This window comes from Lonchura striata, chromosome Z (assembly GCF_046129695.1).
Source record: "Lonchura striata isolate bLonStr1 chromosome Z, bLonStr1.mat, whole genome shotgun sequence".
Lineage (NCBI taxonomy): Eukaryota > Metazoa > Chordata > Aves > Passeriformes > Estrildidae > Lonchura > Lonchura striata.
Genome location: NC_134642.1, coordinates 71,693,299 through 71,719,995, shown reverse-complemented (window position 1 = coordinate 71,719,995; position 26,697 = coordinate 71,693,299). Strand labels below are relative to the sequence as shown.

Sequence of the window (26,697 nt, the reverse complement as noted above, 5' to 3'; positions counted from 1 at the left end):
TGTGCCAAGGCGCCGCAGCCTCATCGCCGCTGCGAGCGGGCCCCGGTCGTCCTCCTCACCTGGGGGAAAGCTACAATGACCGAGGTGCAGTACACCTCACCAAATTGTGCATGCAGCCTGCACGGAGGCTTACTGCTATGCTAGAAAGGGCTTGGCAGTGCCTCTTTCCCAAAATACTACACCCGTGTTCACATACACAAACACAAAGTGTTGGACCTTAGCGTGCATCTATATCCCAGCTGTAAAGTATCTCATACCTTCTCCAAGCTCCTTCTTGTAGTTAACTGCGTCAGCGACTCCACACATGCAGAAAATATCTTAAACTCCTCCACATAGTGTCTTGCTTTTATCGTATTTAAACAAAATTACCTATCAGAAGAAATACAGTTACTTTTTCACAGCCAGATTGATACCTAACCATTAAAAAAAAAATGCCAGGGGACTTTAAAAAACCTAGCAACTGCTTAAAAGTTGTAGTATTGGCAAATTAAATTGGCACATTTTGACACTATTGTTAATTTATCATTTTAGGGAACACATTGTGTTAAACATCTGTGAAGTGTTTAGGCAAATCCCACTGCAAACTATCAAAAGTAACCTGCGTGTAAAGGCTTCAAACTAATTACTATGATAACTTGCTGTTAGTTTGGATTTAAATTCTGTTTTCCCCCTTCTGGTGGATAGATACTTTTTGGTTCGTGGTAACACCACCTATTCTCCTGTTACAATGTAGTTCAGTCACTCTGCATTGCACAGCCGCATGTTTAAACGCCCAATGCCAAAATGCTACCGTATTCTCCAAATGAAGACTTGAAAAATGAGAGTATGAAAAAATATGTTTTAAAGAATTAAAAAGTGAATTAAACAAATTTATTATTTAGACAACTGCTATCAAAATCCCTTCCTTTGTTTTTAATACATTGTAACACTTTATTTCTTTCCCTTCTATGAATAGTTTCTATTCATCACTGTTTTTCTATCCTGTTCTGGAGGAATCTAACATTTGTAGCAAAAACAAATAAGCCTGGAGGCCATGTCTGTTCCCTTCTTTGCTATGTCCTTCATATATGGCTCTGGAATAACTCCGGGCTACCACGACTTAAGGTGTATAGAATATGCATGATTTCCAAAACTATCCATTCTTGGAGAGTTTCGTTAGACAAAACACTTAACTTGCAATCAAGCTCCTTCCCCCTGTTCTTCCTCTCAAAGTAATGAAGTTGGTCCCGAATGGGATCTAAACTTGTCCTTCTCTAAGAGAGACGTTTGCTCAGGTGACCTCTAGGGGTCCCCTCCGACCTGCGTTTTACTGTTATATTGCTATAGTTTAAAAATATTAACAATAGCAGTCTCAATGACTGCTAAATTATATCCTAGAGAAGTTTCATGTCCTAAACGCATTTTTCTCACAAAGCTCCAATTAACGCTTGTGCTTCACAGCCCATGATGACAGTTCTTCTAGCACACAAGTTGTCTGTGAACCCGAAGAGACAGACACTGTTAGAATGCAACAGTATTAGTATTGTTAATGCTGCACTAGCATTGACCTTCAGGCTCTTGTTTTCATTATCATGATTATTTAGTGAAATTTCAATCTAGAAAATTAAAACCAACTGAAAAACCAGTAGGAAAATCACCAAGACTAATCTGTAACATTTATAAAATCAAGTAGCACTGCAGATGAATCAACAATGTCTGCTGGATATTAAATTATAACCTTCTGAAGGTGACAGCTTTGTAAGAAGCTGTGGTAATCAGTGACAAATACATAGCAGCCAGATACTAGCATATTCAGAGAATCTTGCTAGGTAAAAAGCACTATTTACACTGAACCCATTTTTTCATTGTATGGGGGCGGGGGGGGGGGGGGGGTCATAGGGAGGGTAGGGAGGAGGAAGGGGTGGGTGTTGCTGTTTATATATCCATTAGCCTAGATAAAAGCTTTGGCCCAGGCAGCTCAGACACATTTTTCCTACATTAGTTTAGTAATCCAGTCAGCTTCTATGTGTTTTCAGGAACTAGACATTGCAATGATCTTAGCTTTGTGTGATACTATTTTCAGGCTTGGGCCAAAAGCAAAACAGCTCTCACAGACTTAAAGAAAAGTGCAAGCTTGACATTTTTAAGGTCAGATAGCTCAAGACCCATAAGGGCTGGAAATGAATGCTTTCTACTATCTGAAATCTTAGGATTACAGCTTTCACATCTCAAAATGCATTAATCACTAATTGTACTGGTCTGAGCATTACCTGTTGCTAGAAGGGAGTAGGCTGTTACTGGGGTGCTTGGTGGTACTGAAATAGGCGGGTTTCAGAAATCAAAATGTTTTCAAATTCTGGTACTGGATCAATAAACTAAAGAAAGCCAGTTTTATGAATAGTATCTTCCAGACTCAACCATCTTATCTTCTTTACTTGCTGCTTGGTCTGAAATATCTAAGTGAACAGCATGGAATCACGTCTATGGTTTTCAAGCATAAAAATCCAATTTTGTCAACTATTCTGACTTCCCATATAAAATTTCACTGTGCCTTCATCCAATCTGTCTGTAACTCCTTAGCAGCATAAGAAACACTTAGGTTCCACAGGCAGTGATTTTCCATGCCAGGGAATGATACCTTAATATAACTTCCAAGCACTCCTGCAATCTCCACGTGCACAAGGAGGATGCTCTTCTTTATCACTTAGAGAGGTGTAGTCTTTAAGGTAGTATTGGAAGAAATCAAACACTTTATTCTGTAAATGCTACTTCTGTCTTATCTTTGATTATATTTTATATTCACTGATTCAGAAAATAAAAAATGGAGATAAAAAGAAATATGATAATATCTTGAAAACTAGTTACTATATGTATCTACTAGACATAGGAAGTCTCAATTTCACTGACATAGCCAGACTCACAGAAGCCATAAAGTAGCTTTTATCCTTCACAAAGGATATCAGCCTTGAGGTTTCTAGACAAGCAGGTCCGTCTGCCCATTCTGCACAGTGATAAAGCAGGTGTCTCATGCTCTGTGTTACTTTCCTTTGGGGTGGTGAGCCCATATTTCCTTCTGTATACATTCAGTAGGTGTCTCATCCCCTAATTTGCCCTCCAAATGTAAAGAAAGATAAATTTTATATTTCTGCTTCTCTTATGGAAACGCCTAATCAGAGAGAAATGGAGACAGGCATCTTGCCTTCTCTCCCCTCAATGTCCAGACTCATCAACAGGTTGTACCAGTGCTACTTTCTGTTCCTGTGCAATCTGGCAGTTTAACCCGTAAGATGGTAAGTTTGCAGTGGTTAGTTCTGCTAGCAGGGATAGTAAAGAACTGACACTTTCCCAGTTCATTTTCATACTCCTAATTATGACTCAGTGCAGCCAGCTTTGACTTGCTGTGTATCAATAAGCATTTAAGTCTGCATCCCTATTTTTAATCTAGTGGATACACTTAATTAATGCAAGTATGTTCTCTTCATCAGTTGAAGACCAACTGCTGACCAAAACAACCCAAAGTCCTTCTAGACAGAAGGGGATTTCATGTTGTTCCCTCTCCATCCTCATTACAGTCACTTAGAAACTGCTTCTCAGCTCTGCCACCCTTTCCTCTAATTACTCAGTTCAAGTAGTACTTGCAGTTTTCCCTTTGTTTTTGTTGCACTATCTTACAGGGAAAACTGCAACTACTGCTCAAATCTCATGAACAGATGGAAAGTGAATTTTAATTTCTGTATTAATTCAATTCAAGCACTACCCAACTGAACAGTCTGTGTTTCACGGGACTGTAGGCCCTAATAACATTATTCATTTGAGGACTTTTTGAAAGCTTTTACTTTTCCAGTCAAAGTGAAAAGGCTTCAGAAAATAAAGAGTAAAGCTAGCTGTCATGGGATTAAAACAAACAAACAAACACCCAAAAAAAACACAAACAAAAAAAAACTACACTGAAGCAAGGTTTTCAGTCTTCTTGGAAACAAACCTGTTTGTGCAAGGCTATGTATAGGCACAGAGTCTCTGCTCACTTATAGGTATCTGATCAAGGACCTTTCAATACCAAAGGGCATAACAAGTAAAGGGGGAGCAACAAACCCAGCAAAGAGAGACACAAACCCAACAGATGAACTAACAGAGGCAAAGACAAGGAAAAAACCTAAATGACAGGTTATTAAAAAACCACAGGTAAACTGGAAATGTTGCAACTGATGAGGATGCAAACCTAACGGTCTGGGGTGTCCAAGGCAATTGGTGTACCTGTGCAGACACGTGAAGGATTAGCAGGAGTGGGGATGGGGAAGTAGTGGACAGTGGTAGACAGCAAGGGGTACAAAAGGGACCAGTTACTCATAAAACTCAGCCAGACAGCACCTTGTAAAGACAGCAATTATGCACAGAGAGATCTTTCTTCCTTGTTTCCTAAGAGAAAGCCATATTGTCCTTCAGTAGCAAAGACACCCCAGTGAGGAAAGAAATTAAGATCAACAGATTATCGGTGGCTACTAAATTTTCATGGCTTCACCAGCTTGTTTGAACTGTTGAGAAATCTCACTGGCTTAAAGCAGTCAAGACCCATACAGCTAAAGATGTATACCCAGACATGCTAACACTGAAGAACTCAGATATCATTTAGTTTTCCTTTGCTTCATGCCTGCATGTATTAAAAGATGTAGGTTTTTAGTTTTAGAGTGGATAATGATAATGCCAAGACTAATTTTTCTCTTCCTATCTTCTGTTTGACTCCACTTGGTAATCATTGCCATTACTAAAGTAATCACTAAGTGCAACTTCCATTATGTCACTCTATCACTTTCCGCAATCAGACAGAGGTGTGAGGCAGATTAATACTTCTGTTTAAACAAAAGAACTTATATGGTGAAAGAAAGCAAGACCATTAAAACTTCAAAATTCCACAGCTAAAATATCCTTCTTATCCTCGTCTTTTGAGCTATAGGACAATAGCAAGGGGCACTTCAGCATAAAAAAAAGCCCCCAGAAAACAAAAAAAAAACCAAAAAAAAAAAACAAAACAAAAAAAAACCAAAACAAAACAAAACCACCAAAAAAAAAAAAAAAAAGAAACAAAAAACACCAAAACCAAAAAACCCTAGAGGGTATGCCAGGGTTGAGAATATATTCAAGATCAAAAAAAAACCAACCTGCCTCATATTAAATAAAAAATTTCTCACTTCCCTTGTGAACACTCCACTTCAGAATCTGAAAAACACTTGTCCTTTGTATTGGTTTTGCATGACCTGGTTTTTGATAGTGGAAGGCACACAAAGATGGCTCCCATGAAAAGCAGCTGGAAGTTCCACCATGTCCATCAGTGCCAATCCCAGATGGCTCTGACAATGGACATACTGCTGGGCAAAACTGGGCCAATGAGAGAGACTGGTAATGCCTCTGTGATGACATATTTAAGAAGAAAATCAAACCAAGTGCATGTCCTGGTTTGTAAGATAAGCTTGTATTCTATTTGCCATCTGTTGGAGGTTGGGCAGGTTTGTTATCTCTTCCAACAGCGATGGTTTGCTCCAAAGAGGTAATGGTTTGTTAATGGGCCATTGACTGACTCAATGCAGTGCTGGTAACACAACACCATCCCATTGTGAGATCCTCCACCCAGAGGGGGAAGCCAAGCACTCTTTTATTGTATAAAGTGGTACCTTTTGGGAGACAGAGTAGCTCTCTTTTTGCGGGATTCCCAGAGAAGCAGCTCCTTCGGCAGGATTCCCAGAGAAGTGGCCCCTTCGCTGGATTCCCAGAGAGACAGCTCTTTTTTTTTTCTCTGCTGGATTCCCAGAGGAAGACTGGCCCAACTGCCACCAGATCTTCAGAGAAAACTATACCCTTCTAAAGATCACCACTTCAGCTGCAATTCATCAGCCACTGCAAGAGGAGCAGCTGTCATTTCAACTGGACTGCTACCAACACCCCGACTCCTCAGGGTGTCAGGTTGTGGACTTTATCACTAGTTTTGTTTGTACCAATTGCATTTGCCTGTTTAAATTGTTATTTAGTTTCTCCTAGTAAAGAATTGTTACTCCCATTCCCATATCTTGGCCTGAGAGCCTTTTAATTTAAAAATCCTGGTAATTCAGAGGGAGGGGGTTTACCTTCTCCATTGCACAGGAGGCTTTTGCCCTCCTTCACAGACTCCTGTCTTGTCAAACCGAGACAGTGCACAAAGTTTTACTTCTAGTCAGAGAAGAGGAGGAGTGAGAACATGTGAGGGAAACAACATGGAGACACCAAGGTTAGTGTAGGAGGGGCAGCAGATGCTCCAGAGCTGAGATTCCTCTGCAGGCTGTGGTGAGACCATGGTGAAGCAGCTGTGCCCCTGCAACTCCTAGGGATCCATGGGGGATGCAGAGATCCACCCACAGCTCATGGGGATCGACGCCTGCAGCCTCTCCACTGCCCAGCTGTAGCAGAGAAAAGTGGCAAGACACTCTCATGGGTGCCTGGCCTTGGGCCAGTGTCTAATCACAACACCCTCCAAATGCTGTCATCTTCCCCCAGGAACTGCTTTCCCATCTTCTCAGACATAGCTCATCGATGTAATAGCAAAACTCAGACAAAACCAAAAAGAACTGTTTCTATTGTGCTTTTTTCCATACTGTGCCACACAAATTTATGCACTCTCTACTGATACTTGACATAACACTTCCACTTTTCTTTTTTTATCTCTTTACTAGACACTGAACAAAAGTAGTTCTCCAAGTGCTTCAAATGTTTGGTTACAGAGGAAGTGGTGAATCCATGGTTTGACTTCAGAGATGTAGAAGCCCAAGAAGACTACCGAGTTAACAGCCAGATACTTCACATTTCTGGAAAAGCAGATACCAGCTTCTGGTGTCCAGCAAAGAAGTTCTAAAGGAGTAGTCCTAAAGGGGGATTAGTAGCTCTGGAAGATCTAGACTTACTGGAACTAGAAAACAATAGAAGGCTTGAAGTCCTGTGTCAGAGAACAAATAATTATTACAACGTGCAAGCAGAAGAGAATGACCATGCAGACATATTTTTAACCTCTTTCCCTGCATATCTGAACAAAATGACAAGACAATCCTAGGAACCCTTAAGTAAATTTGAGAAATATTGGACCTATGATTCCAGTCACACTTTACAATATACATGGAATACAAAACCCTCGAATTTTAAATTCTTTTCATATGCCATTACATTGAAATATCCCAGTGTCACTGCTTAATAAAAACCCAATCCCAACTACATGCTCTGATAGTTCAATGTTATTTTATATTGATATTTAGTAACTAAATACATTATTAAAATGAACCTTGGAATTATTTGGATTACAGCCAGAATGAAAGCTCCTTATAGAACTACTGATTGCCTTGAAATACAAGGACTAGAAGCAAATTTACTGCAGCATTCACTCAAGTCTATGAAAAAGATCTAAACATCTATTTTGCTAAAAAACTAACAACTTTTCATAAATGAAATCATAGAACTATACACAAAGTAGAATACTATTTGAATAGTTTAACTGCAGATCAACACTATGGATCCAGCTATTAATGTATTTGTATGTGAATAATTATAAAGTTTATAAAAATAATGGCATATCTCAAGTATCTTTTCATCCAGTTCAGATTGGGGTCAGATTAGGGAGGGTTGTTCTTCAGGTAGTCTTATAAAATTTATAGAACACAATTTATGTTCTAAAGGCAGTCAACTGGAATCAAAATACCATGTATAGTAGTACTTCTATATTACATCTACCTTTAATATGAATCAAAGGAGGTGTATTTTATTAACACAAGAGATCAATTACCTGCTTTTAAATATCTGTGAAATGCTTTCCCTTCAATTGTAACAGCATAAGAATTTATATAACCTAGAAAGACTGGCACAAGCTCTTTTGGTTGCTTCCAGATATTAAAAAAAGCAAGCACATTATAGAACAGCACACTGAAATTTTAAAAGTTAAAGAAGAATAAGCAGCAACCAGCTGTCCAAGTTCTGCAATTCTAAACAGTATAGCCAGCTGTCTTGTCGCCAGAAAATAAGTACCTTGTAAAGAACTAACTCCTGTTCATCTCTATCCTTTTAGAAATTAAGCTTGAACAAAGACATAGGAAAGCTTCTGAAAAAGGCCTAAGTGTCAGTGTTTAAAATAAGCAAAAAGAAGTCTTCTTATCCTCACCTAATTCACAAGAGAAGATGAAGCTCCTGTCAAAAGTAGAGTATCACCCAAGACATTACCAGTAATTTTCTCTGTTGCACAGTGAATGAAAATGGAGTTCAGTGTTGTCAGAAAACAAAGTATTTTTAGCAGATGAAAAGTTTATTTATAAACTGCCAACATTTAACAAAAACAATATTACACTATTTTCCATTTTCTACAGAAATACAATAACTTACAGCAGTGCTTAGTCCATTTTGTCACTAATACATATAAAAACAAGTCTGCTGATAAATAAGTGAAAAAAATCTGTTTACCAACCACCACCACAAAAATTATACCTGTAAATTTTGGAAGACATCTGCATAGGATAGTTAGAACTGTAAGGGTGCTCTTTTTTATTTTGTAGGTCATTATGTACTACTAGGATATGCAAAAATTTAATTAACATGCAATACAAAATATTTGAGATAAACAAGGTAAAACTCAGTGTGCACAACTGGAAAACAGTGCCACGATGCCCTTCTGTGTTTCTAAATAGACATCAGGAAAATGCATGCTTTATATGGTGGAATTTCAAATACCCTTCACAGCAAAACCAGATGTATAGCCATGAAAATCTATACTTGGCCAGGTTTCAATGAAGAAGGACTAAAGGCATGGTCGAAGTCATCTAGTACTAGATGACAACAAATAATTGCAGAACCTCTCAAATCAACATATATAGATGCATTTTACAAAGTAGATTAGCCGTTAGGTAGTGATAAGCATTTGTGGAGATGGAACAATGATAGATGTACAGTTTATTGTTGACCATAAATGCAGACAAACACACCTGGAGAACAGCAACACTCAGACTTTTTATTAAGACATTCCTGTTCAATATTGCATCAGTTACCACACAGCACTTAAAACCTCATCAGTCATCCCTAAATATCCTGCACAAACCTCGAGCATTGGTATCTATTTGCTATTGATATGCAATACTTCCAAAAGTAGTGTTATCCAGGTTTGCATACAGGCATATTGTATGAAACTGCCACTAGAAAAGTTGAAAAATTATGAAAGCAGGGGAGAGAATGGGGAGTTTTGAGCTGGGGCAGAAGGTGGAGGAAAGAGGAAGAGAGAAGAGGAGAGAATAGAGGGAGGGGAAAACAGGGAAAAAGGAAGCTTCCTTAGCTACTGATACCCTGTAGTACCCTTAGTTTTTCTCTAGCTGCCCTTTTAAACCTCTAACATTCCATAACCTTAATGTCTCCTTTTCCACAGTGCTAAGGACTATACCGTATACTAACTGTTTTTTGTTTTTTTGGTTTTTTTTTTAAACTGAAGCCATAAACACAACCATTTGTGAAAGACAAACAAGTCCCTTACAATTTATCACACTAAATGTCTCATGGCTATCAGGTGGAAGCTGATAACTCTCTCCACAGCATGGCCTGATCTCAATGAAGTTGGTGGGGATTTTGAAACTCATTTCAATAGATGTAAAGCATTCAGATCACAAACAAATAACCAGATCCTGCAAATTACTTCTATACAAGGACCCTAGTGGGTTTATTACTTGCTCCTGACTGAACTAATGAACACCCAAATTAAGTAAGTCAAGATTGCTCATATTGACGGTGGTCTTCCTTACATATTCTTTCTACCTAGCAGCTAGTAAGAGAAAATGAAAAAAAGAAAACAAAGTACATGAGAGAAGCTTTTTTAATCTTTGCATTTAGGATAATAAACAAACTTTCAGTGACACCCTGTGATTTCAGATGCTCATTTTTCTAATACTTGTAATGAATCACATTGTCTAAGAGGAAACAGGAAAGGTGCTAGCATTTTCAGTAAAATTGCTTCCTATATGGAAAGCTCTCAGATCCAATAATTCAAAATCAGAAGATACTCAAAATTAAGAGTAATTCTGAGAATATTTTATATGATTTATTTTTACAAAAAGAACGTGAGAAAAATACTGAAAATAGAGTACCAAAAAGACTACTTGTTGTTTGTTTCTAAACACCAATTTAAGTCACTAGTTATACTTTTCTCAGTCTCCTGTGATGCTAAAGCACTCATCCAAAACATGGCTGTCCATTTCTTTTCCAGAGGACTTGTGAAAAGTATTCCCTGGGTATTGACTGAGCACCCCCAAATTTTCCCAGCTTGCAAGACCTTACAAACTCTTTCAGTCTCAAATACTCTCTACAAGCACTTGGTGTAAACACCACCACTAATGATTTGGTTGGTGTGTGCAGGCATTTGCCTAAGTATAATGACAATCAGGCAGATTAAGACAGAGAGGAGAAGCAACAGATGTCGCTGCTTTTAGCAGACAACCTGGCACTGACCCTGCTAGACTCAGACTCCAGACAGGTCATCCATACAGAGTGTGTCAGGAGATAGCCAAATGTGGATGATTTTTGCAGAGTTCACAGGACATAATTACAGTTCCACCATCCATCCACTCACACATATATGCAGACTTATTGTGGGAAAATAAATATAGATAATTTATTCACAGATAAATTCTCTACTGATTACTAAAAAAAAAAAAAAAAAAAAAAAAAAAGAAGACAATAATCCCCATCTGACAGGAATGAATCCTATGACAAAGTAAGACCAGTGAAAAACAAACTTAATGCTTTACATTCACTATCCTGTAGAACACTGGTCATTTAGCAGATTACTTTTTAGAGTCTTACTGTCCTGTCATATTTTTAGTCTTTGTGCTACAAAAATCTATGAATTATCTAATTCATCTTGAAAATCTACATAAAATTTACAATGGTCACAACTGTGCATCTGAGAAATTTTCATAGAAAAAATATTGAAAAATATTATGTTCAAAACTAGTTGTATATCCCCCTAATAAGAAAGCTATGAGAATTAAACATTTTTGCACAAATCTTGATAAAATAAACATTTCCCTACATAGAATAATACTTTAATGAACACAGTGATGTTACAAAATTAGAGATTATTGGCTCACTTGAACACTGTAGTGCTGTCACTACCTTGGATCTTAATGCTACTTCAAATCATTTAAGACATCTATTATTTTGATTATATGAAAATAATGAAATTATATGAAGTTAAGTGTGTTCCCAAGTACACCTTTCAGTTTTAAATGTAGCTACTTCAAAAAAGAAAAACTTGTACAAAAGGGAATGAACACAGTAGGTACATTTTGCTTTCTAAAAACAAATTCTAGTACCTTGTATCATTCATGTGATTTTTTTTTAACAGCAGATTAAATAAAAACACATTCCTTTTATCTACTCATTACATGCAGCCTTTCAGCAAATCTTACCATATTAATGATGTACCAATTTCATAACTTTATTCACAATGAACAGACAGGTGTATCTCATCCAAGAAAAGCTCTTTGTTTAACCATAATTATATTCCATTCAGAAAATGTCTAGTCAAGAAAATATGCACCTCATTGTGGACTCTCCCCACCTCTGTCTATACAGTAGGATGTACAGCAGGTTCCAGATGGCGCAGAAAAAGACATTTAACAAACCAGACTTCAGTTAAGAGTTCTGTTTTCCAGAATAACTCTGTTGCGTATAAGCATTTGACAGCCATCAAAAAAAATTTAGCATTCAGAATCCTAACAAAAGGTTTTTAACTATTGAATCTCAGACTTACAGTGCATCAACGCAGATGCTGTAAAAACCTTCCCCATCATTACAACATAATTTGCAATGCTAACTACTTTACTGAATACTACGAGGAAACTCAGAGAATAAAACCAACAACTGTCAGGAGCTTCCTGCAAGACTGCAACAGCAATTCAACAGAATAACAGTATGAAGCAGATGAGATAGTGAGGTCTACTGTACATTGCTGGCTACAATGTTCACATGTGGGTAGATTATAAAATACTATGCTAGACAAAAAAAAAGTAATCAAAAGCCAGTTACATTATTATCTTTTTTTCCTTTTTAATCAATAAGTATAAACTTTAAAAATGCACCCTAATTCACTATAATAGACTATGCCCTGAGAAGGAACATTATATACTAAGTAAAAGCCACTAGGAAGTATCAGGTCTGCAGTTCAAAAGTGTAATATATGGAATTCCCTGGAAGCATATTTCCTCCATTATTTAGCAACAGAGTTATTTCTTCAGAGGAAAAGACAAATGAAAATGTATGCTAGTTCTAGTTTTTCTAACTACAATTTTTTTTCCCATTCTCCTTCAAATTCTCCCTAGAAAACTTGATAGATTAGTTGATAAAGCCCTCGCTTTTCACATCTGAAAGAGGATCTAGGCTTAGCATGAGGTTCTGAAATAACTGAGCCTGATGAATTCCACTTATGGCCATCAAAGTACTTTTTGGGAGGTAGTGAGAGTTATTCAAACACAAAATTAGGCCACCTCACCAATGCTTTGCTACATTCTTCTTAGCTGGTTGGAAGAAGAGAGAAGGGGCAGAGAAGGAAGATACCTCTGAGTACACAGGGAAAATTATCATAGACAGGGACACTGAATTTCCTTAGAAACTAACTTGAACATTAAGTACATTTGAGAATTGAGTTACACCCTATTCATTGTACCTGACACTGATAAAATAGTAAGATATAGTTACACATATCTCTCATCACCCAATGAGTGCAAAGATGCATTTTGAAGTGACATCTATGTTTCAGTGTCAGTTTGTTGTTTTTTCCAAAATTGCTCTACGAGATACAATTCAGCAGTTGTGGGCTTTTCTCCCCATTTTCTAAGTGCAATGGTTCACCTCTTACTGGATTTAAAAAAAAAAAAACAAAAACAAAAACAAAAACACAAAAAAAAACCCAAAAAGCATTCTTCCCTTACAAAAGACAAAACAAAACTAAGTAAACAACTTCTCCAAAAATTTAATAATCAAATCTCTAAAAACTCACAATTTAAATTATCCTCTGGTACTCACATTTTGCTCAGTGTATTATGTGTCCTTGAAAAAAGTATGCTTTTCGAGTCTGGTTATGCAGACAAACCTTTCCAAAACCCTTTCTTTCTGTTCATCAATATTACACAGTACTGTTTAAAAAATTCATTAACTATCTACTTAGGAAAAAAAAAATCACTCCCATCCATAAAGTCTAGCTACACATTCTAACTAAGCAGCACTAGAATAAAACTGGAAATGCCAGAAACTTTCATTATAAGACAAAAAGCTAAGCTTTCTCACTATATTATCACTTTGCTTATTTGTTTTAAAGCAAATTACATACAAGGTAATTCATCAAATAGTATAAACTGACAAGCTACTTTATCCCCTATTTAAATGACACATGGATTTTGTTGTATAAAGAATATGTAAGCAGTCAATAAAACACAAATATGCAGACATGAGTACATTAAGAATATTAATCAAAGCAGCTATAACAATGCATTCCAATGACTTCATACAAGTTATTGTAGCTGTCTTTAATGCTTCATGTTTCTCCAATAGCTGTAACACACAAGACAAACAATGTCAGTGAAATAACAGTAACTGTATTTAGCAGCTGAGAATTTACCACTTTAAAATGTGGTTCCTTCTATACCAAATTCTGTAGTTTTAAATTACATTTGTTCCTCAAAACCCTTTGTTTCTAGTACAAATTTCTACAAAGACTAATCCAGTCAACAAAATGAATAAATTCAAATGATACATACTACAAAATTAGGAAAGAAGCTGAATTTTACATTAAGATGTTTAAAGATGTACAATTTGATTTTATAATTGAAGAAACTTCAGAGAGTGAGAACCTTGAATTCTGCAGCTTCTGCTGCACATTTTCTCTGCAGGAATGTTCACTGACTAATTTATTAGTCTTTGATCTCTGAAACACAAAACAGCTGAAATGCCTTATGTAAAGTAGCTGCGCTCAGGACGTTAGCTACCAGTGGCCTAAAGCCACTTTTTCTTTCAAGCAGTGCCCAAATGGTACCCTGCAGTAACACCAAGTGGTTAGACAGGTATGCTGCAAAGATCATAGTTTCAGAACTTCACATCGGTTTTGAACTTAATACAGTATATTAGAAGTACCTCTTCAATCAATTCATGCATGAGGCTTCAGGACATTGACACTTCAAAGCAATTTAGATATTATTTTCCTTTTTAATATAATTTATATAGTTACTGCTAAAAACTTAAAGCTCAAATTTAACAACTTACTGTTTGCATTTCCTTCAAACAGAAATAAATTACTTGTTTCAATTTCACTGTTTTGTTTTCAGGTCTGCAAACATTTCTAAATGTAACTATTCTAGCAGGATTTAAAAAAAAAAGTGTGGGGGAATATTTCCATGAGGTGCAGACTTCAAAAACCCACACTTATGAGTTACACTACAGCCATCAGTGTTTTACAAAACCAGTAAGAATATCAGCACCATCTCTAATCAGAGTTCTCAGAACATATTCCAAGTACTAAAATTCAATGCAACTCTATTCAGTTATATAGGACAAAATCTTGTCATCCTGCAAGAATGCATCACTTGTGCTGACTTGAATAGCAACTCTACACATGTATATGAGGGCACCTGCTTAAATGTTAATGATGCCAAGTTCAAAAACACAGAACTTCCACAGTATAGCTCTGAGAATGCCAACTAAGATTCCAGATTATAGTGTGGAAGAAGTTTCAAGTCAGATTCTAATAATAATAGTATTTCCTTTTGAAAGCCTCGGTCTTTCCAGCGCAAGAAGAGAGAATCTCTTCCCTTCCACAGGTCAAGAAACGTTTCCTATCATGCTCCCACTTCTGAGATTGCTCCTAGCACTAATATTTTTCTCATAAACAGATAAATTTTGCCAAGGTAAACAGAACACACAAATAACATTACTAAGTAATTTAAGACTAAGAACCTGACCTTTAGTACACTGCCCCCTTGACTTCACACTTTTCAGGTTCATATGAGTCATTAATGAGATACTGTTAATCAAGCCAACCCAGGCTACTACATGTACTTTAATGCATCATCTGTGTCCACTAAACATCAGGTCTCTTGGGATGTGTAAAAGTTCTCGCTCAAGTTAAGATTTTAAGTTCAGAATCCTGTTGGTACTTGAACCCACCCATTTGTCAGTGATCACTGAGGCTACATCTTATGACAAAATCGTACTCTCAAGCCAATTTCACAGCTCCTTTAGACAACAATTATGTTCTTCTGCAACTAAAACCATCAGCCAAAACACCACAGCACCTCATAGCACCTCAAAGCTAATGACCATGTAAGACATATACCTACATATACAATAAGATACCTATGGAGAGGCAGGTGCCCTCTGAAACAAAGCTTTGACATGGAGATGCTCAAGCCTAGAATAGTCTTATCTATGTACTGTAAACAGAACAGTGTGCTTTTAGAAATGTCATTTTTAGCTACTTTGTGCCTGAAATGAATAATGAACATACTCTCAAAGACTTGCAGGTGGTCTGTTTTCATTTTGAAATGCAAGAGTAAACTCCATTAATCTAACTACTTAGAAGTGTAGGAACTTCATATTTTGAGTGCTTTTTTGATTCAAAGTGATACCTTTTGAGCAGGCTACCTGTGTTTTTTCCTCCCTCATTGTTTCTCTCTCTGCCCAACAGAAACAGTATCTTTAAACTTATGGTCAAGAGGTATTTGGGGCAGAAGATAAATAAAGAAATTATGTCAAGGACACTAACTTGAAAATCTAATCCCCCTCAGAAAACAGTTTGCTTTTAAAAGAGGTGATGTCACTATATAGACTTCTACTGTAGAACCTTTTCCTTGGATCTGTGTACCAGCACAATTCTACTAATGTAAAAAAATCCCTTTTACAGACAAATTCTAAGGAAATGACAAAATACACCATTCATAATTGATTTCAAATTCCCTTAAAATTTACAGTTATGTAAACAGAGATGTACGGTTGGAGTAGAGCTCTTCTTTAAGAATAAAATTGGAAAAAAAAAAATCCACACCAACAAAGACTGAAGCTCTTAAAAAAAAAAAAAAAAACCAGAAGGGAAGGGTTAGCTTCCTCCTTGCTGTCACTGTTTTTATTAACTGTATAGTCTCAATCATCAGTTGGAAGAGCTACTTTTTACTCCATCCAATATTGGACTTGTAGGGTCTTGATGAAGTACAAGTTAACAATGTGTGATTTGGCAGGGTGAGAATCCGTAGTGTAAAAAAGATATTCAGAAATGCGTATCAAGTGTGATTAAATCTCCATTGTTGAGATAAAATAAACAAATAAACACCAAGAGATGAAAGTAGCCTGTTTTAAGAGAACAATTCACAAATACAGCCAAATATAGCTCTGACTGTGGGCGAACATGTGGTTGAACTCTTTTCTGCCACATTTTGCTGTATTTGCTTATCAAGATTTCAACCTTATAGAACTTCCTATTAAGCTAACATGACAATTAATAAGCAAACAAAAACCAAAACAGTAAAAGGTATCACAGTTCCAAAACTGTTACTGAAGCCCTCAGAAACACTGTATTATGGTGCTCTACCAAAGACTGCTATAAAAAAAAAATAGCACTCATCAAATATAGTCTGGATCCAATAAGGTATTAGCATGATGCCATGGAGGAACAAACTGGGAACAAGTTTAGCTGATACTGATAGATTCTCCCATTTTTTCAGAAACTCTGTTTCACAAGCATTTCAAACTTTTTTCTTTTACCTCTTTTTTTTTTATAGTCAAATGATTCAGAGACCAACTCAATGCAGAAGTTAAAAAAAAAAGATGATTACATGGTAGGAAGCTCGTAAGAGTGATTTCTTTGAGAGATTAAGTAACAAAATCATTTGCTTAATAAAAATGTATGCCAGTTCTTTAATAAAGTGACAGATGTCTACTCTGAAATTTAGCTTTAGGACTGACCATCAAAAGAGAGAGAAACACAGAGTTAGCTAACACTTTCAACCAAGACATGCATTTGCGTCTGAAAAGTGAATATTGCACTAAGAGAAGAACCCTGAAAGCTTTCAACATTTCCTTCACTGACCTAAAAAAGTAACTAGCCATTTTCTATAAGCAGTAGCAAACCTGGCTTGGTCCACATCCCTACAAGTTGATAATACTTTATCAACAAACCGATATTCCATTTCTGGACCAAGAGAGTCCTGCACAGGAGCACGCTTCAGGCGTTTTGTTTCTTGGGTATAACCTTGTTTGCTGCTGGATTCATTCAAACCATCAACATCCATAGCTTGTGCCATGTGACTTGTTGCAGGACTGTGGTGGGAATTACTCAGACTTTCATCACTGCTGTCCACAGATGATACCGCTGTACTCATGAGAGGAAGTTTGTTGCTTAAGTGCCGCTGAAGGTAGAATACACACCTTCTTCAAAAAAAAAGAAAAGAAAAAAAAAATAAAGTCATGCACTGAAAATAACTTGCTGTTGCTGCTGAAGTGTTTCAATCCATTTATCATCCCACCAGATTTCCCTCACAGACACAAAATCTGCTGTCTCTGGGCACAGTACTAGAAAGTGCTCCATATCACCTTGGCAAATCTCCTGCTACCTAGTCAGGAACCTGCACCCAGCTAGTAAAGCAAACATTTTCTGCACCCAATCTTCTGTCGACATTTTGTTCATTTTTTGTTGTTTCAATATTTAAAGTATAAGGAGGCTTATTACTAGCATCTTGTGTCTCTTGCACAAATTATAGAGACAAGCAGACCTTACACTGAAGATATTTAAGCCAAATCAAATTTCCCACACAATAGCTCTGATTATGCTCTTGAATATTTTCCAAAGGCTTAATACATAGCACCTTAAAAATCTTTCATTGAGTGGTACTTCCTAAAACCAGAACAATTTGCTTGGAAATACCATGTGAAGTATCATCCACAAATCAAAAGGAAACTCTTTTGACCAAGTCCTCTTACCTATGACACCACAAAGTTTCATGCCCTGGGTAATTATCAATCAGTTCACTGCAGAGTTCCATCTCTTCATCTAAATAGTGGGGAAGATCCACGCTTTGCTCCTCTGCACATGCAGCTTCTGTCCCTGCACTCTCTTCGTCCTTCTGAAGGCTAGGGTTTTGTTCATTTACCACTTGATTCTGTACCTGTATGTTTTTGTCAGTCACTGTTCTGCGTATCAAGGAACTGAGTAAGAACTGGCGGTAATGAAATCCACTATGGTCCGAGACATGCATGGATACCCAATATTTAGTGGATGAAAGTTCATCAAGGAGAACCTGAAACAAAATGCAGGGACAGTTATCAACCAGTATAAAGGAGGAACTTACCACTACTGCTTTTGTATTAAGGCAACCTCTTCTTTGGGGATTTCACTGTAGTAATGGTTTAAGAATACACAGAAAGAAGAATTATTACTGAGCCTTTTCTACTACATGCTGAAAAGCATCTTGGCATCCCTGCAGAAAACAAATAAATATTTCTTCCAAACTGTGACAAGGCGGGTTTTTCAGAAACCAACCCACATGCTGACTGGGAAAAAAACCCCAGACCACTTCTGATATGAAATAAGCAGTGGTTTAAGAACTTCAAAATGGATAGCAATCAATACTATTTAGAGGAGGCACAAACTACACTGCTATTAGCTTTAAGAATTTTACTTTCTACCCTGTGGATTGTGGGTGTCAGAAAGTAAGTCAGTTGCTTAAAAGGAAAAAAACCCAAACTTAATTTGCACCTTGATTTTCCAGGAGAAAATGGCAGCCATAACCAACTGTAGCTCTGTTTTTAACACTTCTGGCTCCTGTGAATTGTCTCTTAATTCTGAGTGCTTTTAAACTTTCAAAATTAATTTCTGGAGAGCAATGCATGTTTGGCTCCCAGAAAAAGCTTTTACTATGCTTTGCTTTCTCTGTTAGAGCCACTGGTTTGGTTTTTTTCACAGGCCTTAACCTCCTTCCTCATACTGCTTCTCCTCTGGAGCTTACACTATCCAAAGAGATAAAAACTACCCTTTTCACTTACTTCTAAAGACTTTTGGAAGTAATCTTAATAACCTTATGATATACTCTTGCTTTTAACCTCTTCTCCTAAACTATGTACATCACTTAGCAGGACCAGGTGATTCAAACAACTTTCATAGGTAGAAGTCTTTCTTTCAGATACTGCAACACAAAAGCCACACCTTCCCCCAGAGAAAATCATGGAAACACACAAGACTAGCTATACAGCTTTTTTGAGGGCATCCATTCTAAAATAAATTGGAGCAAATACAATGAAAACAGTGTCTTCTACCCTAGATAGTCATCATATTTTTCTAAATCTTGCCAAAAGATACCAGCATCACCTTCCTTTTAGAGATCAGCAAACTGAAGTGCAGTATTAAATAAGAGTCCACAAACAGGGTTCTTAAGGGGGCTAAAACTCCATGTCCAAATCTGCACTTTAAACCATAAGATCAGCTTTTCCTTTCTTCATAGAATTAAGCTTAGTATTTTGAACTTTTGAACTTCAAAATTTTTAAGTATATTAAGAACAACATAAGGCTCAGAAAAATCAGATCAGCCTTTATTCAACTGTAATTGATACTACACACATTTATATTCAACTGTGACCTTGGAAGAATCTGAAATATTTATAACCTACAAATTTACAGGGGAACATCTTAATTACACATTTTAACTCCCTGTACAAAGGGAACAAAATTATTCCCAGCATCACTCCTTACCTGAACCAGAACACCTCTTTTAAAAAAGCAACACAGAAGATTGCCATTAAAACTTCTTCAGATCTACAAAAAACAGCCTCGTACCTAGGAACCTCAAAGTACCAGTGGAAGATGCTTCTAACAACTGGAAGTAAAACAAAAAGCCAGCTAATGTCTGAATGCTAAGAGGTTTCTTCTTACAAAGCCAGTTTTCTCAATTTCCATCTCTATCAGAACAAGCCCTTTGCCACTGTCGTGTGAAGAGAGAAGAAACTATATGAAAATACTTCCCTTCCCTTTCTTGACAACTTCTTGTCTATCTCTGGTAGTGAGCTGACTACTATGGAACTGGCAGCCTCCTCCAGAATATGACATGAGCACTCACTGACCTTTGTCTCAATCTCTGGGTCTGCATTCCCTCTTACACTCTCCTTGACCATGTGCTTGCTTGTTTTAGAGTGCTTTTCCAGCCAATAAACTGACCTGAAACCTCCTCCCTGGTCTGGGCACCGAGGAAATGAAAAGGAACTGGAGAAACAAACTTTTAAGGATAACCAAATAAATATAGCACTCACAGAAACTAGCACTTTTGAAGACCCTGTCATCTAAGAAAAAGCTATGGCATTGCTGGGGATGGCTACAAGAAAAACTACTTTGTGTCTCATAAACATGCTGTCCATGTTGTCTTCTGGTCATCACACAAGAGAAGTGTTGCCTCATGACAATTACCCTACTATTTGCTTGTTTGTTTTACTGTAGAATCTGATCAGTCAATCTCCATCCTTTAATTATGAAATTAAGTATTCCAATCTAAAGAAAACAAAAAAAGTTTGTCAATCCTTGCTTAACTACACCTTATTTTTCTATCTGTATCATTTCACTGAAGCAACACAGTGTGTATGAATTTTAAGACGATACCCCTACTCTCCTACCCCAGTTTTCTAACTAATTATGCACAAAGTATAGTAGGTATCTGAAATTCATGATCTAACCCCACTAACTGTACCGGCATGTGAAAAAGTTTAAATCAGGCTTTCCACGGCAAGTACTCCAATGCCAGAATTAATATATTAGTTTCAAACAATCTATTCTTGACAAATCCTTGATCTATGTTAATGAACAATTTTAAAAACTACATCAACTTGCTAATGCCATTCAAATTCTGCAGCTAGAACAAACTGAAACTCTTATATTGAAAGAAGATAATGTTTTTGACTGTCTAGTGTAAGAAAGAAGAAACATCTATATCCTTTGAACAATTTTCCTACTGGGCCAAAACTTTCTTCTCTAGCATTTTAAATCTTTTTCCAGAGCTTGAGCTGAGATTCAGTCTGCAGTAGCATTATGATTATCAAATCAAAGGGAAAAGAATAACCAAAACGCCATAACCCAGCCTACCTCCTGAAATCCTTCAAAGCAGGTTGACAGCTTTGTTAATCATAAACTCATTTTGACAAGTCATATTTAAATGATAATACAACATACAATTAATGTTTCTGGGCCTCTGCTTACTTGTACACTTCAAACTACAAGCAAAATTTTATTACAGCAGAAATATAGCCCTAATTAATACAAGTACTCCTTAATTTCAGGCAACCTTGCAAGAACTAAATGGCCATAGAATCAGTGACTGTTTTATCTGTCAATTTTTCATCATGGTTCCAGTCTTACATCTTGTTGATATTTATCATACTTTTCAGGTATTTAAATAGAGAAATTGCTGAAGGTGTTGCATGAGACATCAAGCAAGTAAAAAACCTCCAAAGAATGGAAAAGCCAAGGCAAAGCTGGACAGGACTTGGCAAGAGGTGCAAAAAATAACAAGAAGGGACTGTGTAAGTACACAGGTCACAAAAAAAGACCGAGAGTGTACGCTCCCTAATAAACAAGAATTGATGGCAACTGACATGGAAAAACATGAAATACTGTTTGTTGTCTCAGTCTTCACTGGCAATCAAACCTCCCTCCCACTTCTCTCTAGTCCCTGATCCTCTAGACTCTTGTGCGGGAAGCTAAGTCCCTCCCACTATAAGCAAAGAGCAGGTTCAGAACCACTTGAGAAAGCTGAACAGCCACAAGTCTATGGCATCTGAAGGTCCACATTATAGAGTTCTGAGACAACTGGCTCACGCTACCAAACCACTGTCCACTGTCCCTGAAGCCATGGCAGTTAGGGGAGGTCCCCAGTGACTGGAAAAAGGGAAACACTGCTCTCATTTTTAAAACTGGAGAGAAGAGGTGAAAAAGGAAGACCCAGGGAACTGGAGACCAGTAAGCCCCACCTCTGTAGCTGGCAAGATCATGGTGCAGATCCTTCCAGAAGACACGTTAAGGCACCTACGAGACAAGGAGGTGACACGAGACAGCCAGCAATCCTGCCTGACCCATCTGGTGGCCTTCTATGTCAGAGTGACAGCAGTGGTCAATAAGAGAAGACCAACAGTTGTCATCAAGCTAGACGTGGAAGGCATTCAATATGGTTCCCACATGACATCCTTATGTCCAAATTTGTGACAGACAGAAGGTCCATAAAGTGGGTAAGGAACTGGCTGGATGGATGCAGCCAGAGAGGAGTGGTCAACAGCTCTATGTCCAGGTGGAGACTGGTGATGAGCCCCTCAGGCCTCTGTCTTGGGACTGCTCCACTGTCCCCTCCATTGAAGTATTCAAGGCTGGGCTGGTTGGGCTCCTGAGCAACCTGATCTAATTAGTGGCATCCTTACAAATTGCAGAGTGGTTGGAATGAGATGGGGATCCCTCCCAAGCCAAACCAGTCTGTAATTCTATGAACCTGAATGTTTTTGTGAAAATCTCTAATGCCTGCATTTCCCTTGTTCTCCTTCTTATTTGCTTTTTTACTTGCATCAAATCTTGCAAATAATCACTGTATAATTTGACCTCATAAAGTTACCTAATTTTATCACGAGTTTCTTGCTGTCTTTTACATTCCACACCTTTTCCTAAGTTTCCTGTATCCCAAACAGCTTCTACTAAGCCCTCTGATGAGGTGCATTGGTGGCATCATAAAAAAATCTAAAGCTAACACAGACACTTCCCAACAGGGTTAACACATTGGTGGAGGAACAACACTACCAGTGAAATTTGCCAGAGGTAACAGAAACCAGATGGACAACTCTAGACAAAAGTATCACTTCCATAATCTTCATTCCAAAAAAAGTAGATCAGCAGGGGAAGTGAGATGGCAGACAAAGTAAACAGACTTTAGAATGGTCAAACAAATTTATAACTCTACATTCACAGGCATGTCTGTCATTTGTCACAAGAAGTACTCACAACTGATAATAGATAAACTCACCACAATAATTCCAGTTCTGCAAAGAGTTATTTCTATTACAATGTAATTATTTTTCTTTAATTAAATTGGTACGGAATAGCAAGTACAAAAAGCACTCAAGGTGTAATCCTGATCCTCAGACTACTGTTAGCAGTATAGTGGGCACAGAGCTGTTTAGAACTTGTTTTAAGGCATAAAATGACTTGTATTTTCTTTAATAGTGCTAACTCCCTTCACCTTTTAATAACCTCTTGAAGATATCAAAGTTCCTGTTTTCTGTTAATATAGACTTCTAACCCTAATTTCTAACCTCCAATCTATATGAATCCAGCAATTCTTCTGAAAACTACCTTTTCATATAAACTTGCTAGGCAGACGAGTCCAAATTTTGCCCTGTCTCTGCAACAGACATAAAAATAATGGCTATATTGACTCAACAGTCTCCAGTAAATTCCTCCCTTGCAACCTTATGCGGCAAAATGCAGAAGCTGCTTTAAAAGTGAGTGGTATGTCACTCCTAATACTCACAAAGAATTCACTTAACCACTCAGAAAACATGGTATTACAAAACTGCCTACATAATTTCAGATCACATCACATTAACTAATTTAATTTGCTGCAGGTCTTGATGTTAGACGCAAAACATTCAACACCGCATAAAGTGTTCCTGCTGTCCCTGAAATGGTTTAATCAGCTCCCAGTGTAAATACTGTCAAAAAATACTGCTGAAACTGAAGAAATTAGTTACAAGTACTACTATGCTTTCTCCAAAATTCCTTCTGTCTTTACTTGGTCCTTCAAAATTCTGAGTTAAGGGTACCAAAACATTGATATTACATTATCAAAATAATATCTGTTATGTATTACCTTTTTCCTCTACTATGTATTTCAAGACTAGTGCTGGAAGAATTACTTGAGAGTTGCCCATTCCTTATTTTGGCTCACATAGTCCCATCTATACTCTTCCCACACATATATTAGCACCAAGTACTAAGAGAGAAACAGAACTTTGTATGCAGGCAAGAAAAATGCACAATATACTCACTGCAAGATTTTTCCCCTTTCTTAAAACATTCTTAGCTACCTGTGATACTCTTCATTCATGTTATACAATCTGCTTTGCAAATCAGTATTACAGCTTTTTTGAGAAGAAAATTTAAGAATTTATTCACTATTGTATTATACCTTGACAGTGAGTTTTGCCAAATGTTGTAAAACCCAGATACGATGGGACCAGGCATTGTAGTTGCTTGGATATCTCCCAGCAGCTTCGGAGCAGACATTCATTTCCTCCTGCACTAGTCGGTGAATCCTCTCCATAGGCACTGCTCCCAAGTTTCCTTTAGTTGCAAGACTGGGCAAGGAGCTTTCCTGAATTAGTTGTTGCAGCACCCATCGTCTGGTTAAACGATGTAAAGCGTTAATGGTGAGAGAGCAGTTATAAGAGAAAAAGATGGCTTTTCATGTGCATAAATCAAACCTTTCCAATAGTTCTATTCTCTGAACTACTCTGTAGCTAGTAAATGAGTGAGTAGCAAACAACCATCTGAACACTTGCTATGCTATAAACTATAACACAATGATTGCACTCCCAACACACTTGCATCAGTTTGCTCACTCTAAGTGATCATGGCTACTTACAGCATTATAAAATAAAACAGAGGAAACAACAAATTTATGAAAGAGTGCAAGCAGCATGTGCATGAAATTCTTAATGTGCTCCTCTAAAGTCTTGCATGGCACTAAAAGTGAAGCAGCCAAAGCGAGATAGAAAGAAGTAATTTGATAAAAAATTAATTCTGCTCAGTATCTTTTACATCTGACAGTACCACACTGCAATTCAAACTGGTTTCTGTACACCACCAGCAGTAGCAAAGTCCAAAAGGCTTGTGGTTTCAAGGGCTATAGGTATAAACAAAACAAATATTTCTACTGATGAATTACGTATATTTGATTTCATGTGTCTGAAATAAGCACAGATTCCTAGATGTTCTGTTTTTTTATTTTACTTTGGACAAAATTTTAGCAGTATTTTTAGAGGCAATCTCAATGCTGCATCTGCAGCCCCAACACAAAAGGGTTCTACAAAAATAGATTACACGTGTGTAAATTTCCACAGAGCAGCCCATGTCAATGGAATTGCTATGGTCCAGTGTGGAATGCTCTGGAGAGACTGACATCCTCTGGTGTGCAACACAGAGGTTGTCCTGTTTTGTACTGGCTCACATTGGCTCCAAAACCAATGAATTGATATTTTCAAAAGTGTCAAAATTTCTTTTAACTCCAAGTTAAAATAAATCAATATTTACAATAAAAGTAATAAATTAACTTATTTGAAACAGAGACTTCTATTTTGCAAGCCATATATAAAATTAGATATCTACATATATATATATACATATATAAAAAGAGTTAACCACGTATTAAAAATATTGTTAACTCATCTGCCTTTTCTCTCCTTTGAAGACATGCATAATATGCTTGACCACTCGTGGATTTTATCTACATTGTATCTTTTTCACTCAGTTATCAAAAAAAGGACAAAGTATTGGAAGACAATATTAAAGACAATTTATAAGAATGCAATTTTAAACTGTGTTTCTCAGAAGAAAGTTACAAGCAGTGTATGAACACTTTCCTCCTATACACTGTTTGTTCTAAATAAAGATGTACAGCTAAGCAAACCATGATTTGACTGTTGTGTAACAGTATTTTATGAAATGTAATAATTTTGAAGACTTAACTTTGAATTTTTAAAAGTGCCTTTGATCCAAACATCACCTTTTGTATTTTTTACTTCAGTCCACAGCTATGCAAGAAATGGAAAATTAAAAAAACTCAATAAGCACAGTCACTCTTTTAACAAGAGATATGTATTATTTCATTAACATCATTATCTGAGTAAAACCATGAAGATAAAATATTTCACCTCTGTAATTATTTCAGTTTCTTAAAATGATTTTGCTTTACAAACCAAGGAAATATGATAAATTACATGTGCAGGGGAGAGTGAAAAAATACAGACTTTATGGTCTCTGTGACTACAACATCAAAAAATTTATAAAATTAAATTCAAGTTCCTTTCTAGACAGCTCAATCACAACCTCAGAAGATTTAAAATCTATTTCTGGAACCCGTTGAATATCATGGTATTATTTGGTTTTTATGTAAAATTTCCTGCATTAATTTTACTCCAATTAATTTGGAGTCACTTTTACTTTTGCATGTTGCTACTGCTCATACAATTCTGGAATGACTACAAACAAACAAACAAAGATTGTTAAGTGACAACTGCACAGTATATGTACATGCACAAGATATAGCTAAACTCCCAAAATATACAGCAGGAGGTCATGTGACAAAGTGAATGGCAGGTATTTGGTATCTTCAGTGAGTGTGTCTCCCATACACAAGAAAAAGCAATTTGGTTATTGAATTTTCATTTTATTCGTAGCCCCATTATAGATTTTTGCATCTTCTGAGATTTAATACCATGGAGGAATAGGAAACCCAAAATTAATCATTATGCTGATGCAGAGAAGTATTTTTGCAAATCTTATTTTCTAGCATGTATGAATTTTGGTCAGCATATCCAAATCCAAGCCAAACATTTGTGCAATCACCCTCAAATATAGTTTTCTGATGTAGGCAAGTAAGAGAAAGAAAAACAAATCAT

The 26,697-nt window shown here is 36.9% G+C and overlaps 1 protein-coding gene across 2 annotated transcripts in view; it reads right to left on the bottom strand.

Moving 5' to 3' along the window:
- Positions 1-8,250: 8,250 nt before the first annotated feature.
- PTAR1 (protein prenyltransferase alpha subunit repeat containing 1) overlaps positions 8,251-26,697 on the bottom strand; it is a 35,318-nt gene continuing 16,871 nt past the window's right edge. The window contains exons 5-7 of one of the 2 annotated variants that reach the window (XM_021549790.3): positions 24,207-24,420; positions 17,983-18,299; positions 8,251-17,430 (exon numbers count right to left, since the gene is read on the bottom strand). In XM_021549790.3, coding sequence (XP_021405465.1) covers positions 17,085-17,430; positions 17,983-18,299; positions 24,207-24,420 — 877 coding nt within the window. In that variant the 3' untranslated portion in view covers positions 8,251-17,084. Of the gene's footprint in view, positions 17,434-17,982; positions 18,300-24,206; positions 24,421-26,697 lie in introns of both variants that reach the window. The other variant, XM_021549789.3, reaches the window with a different exon arrangement.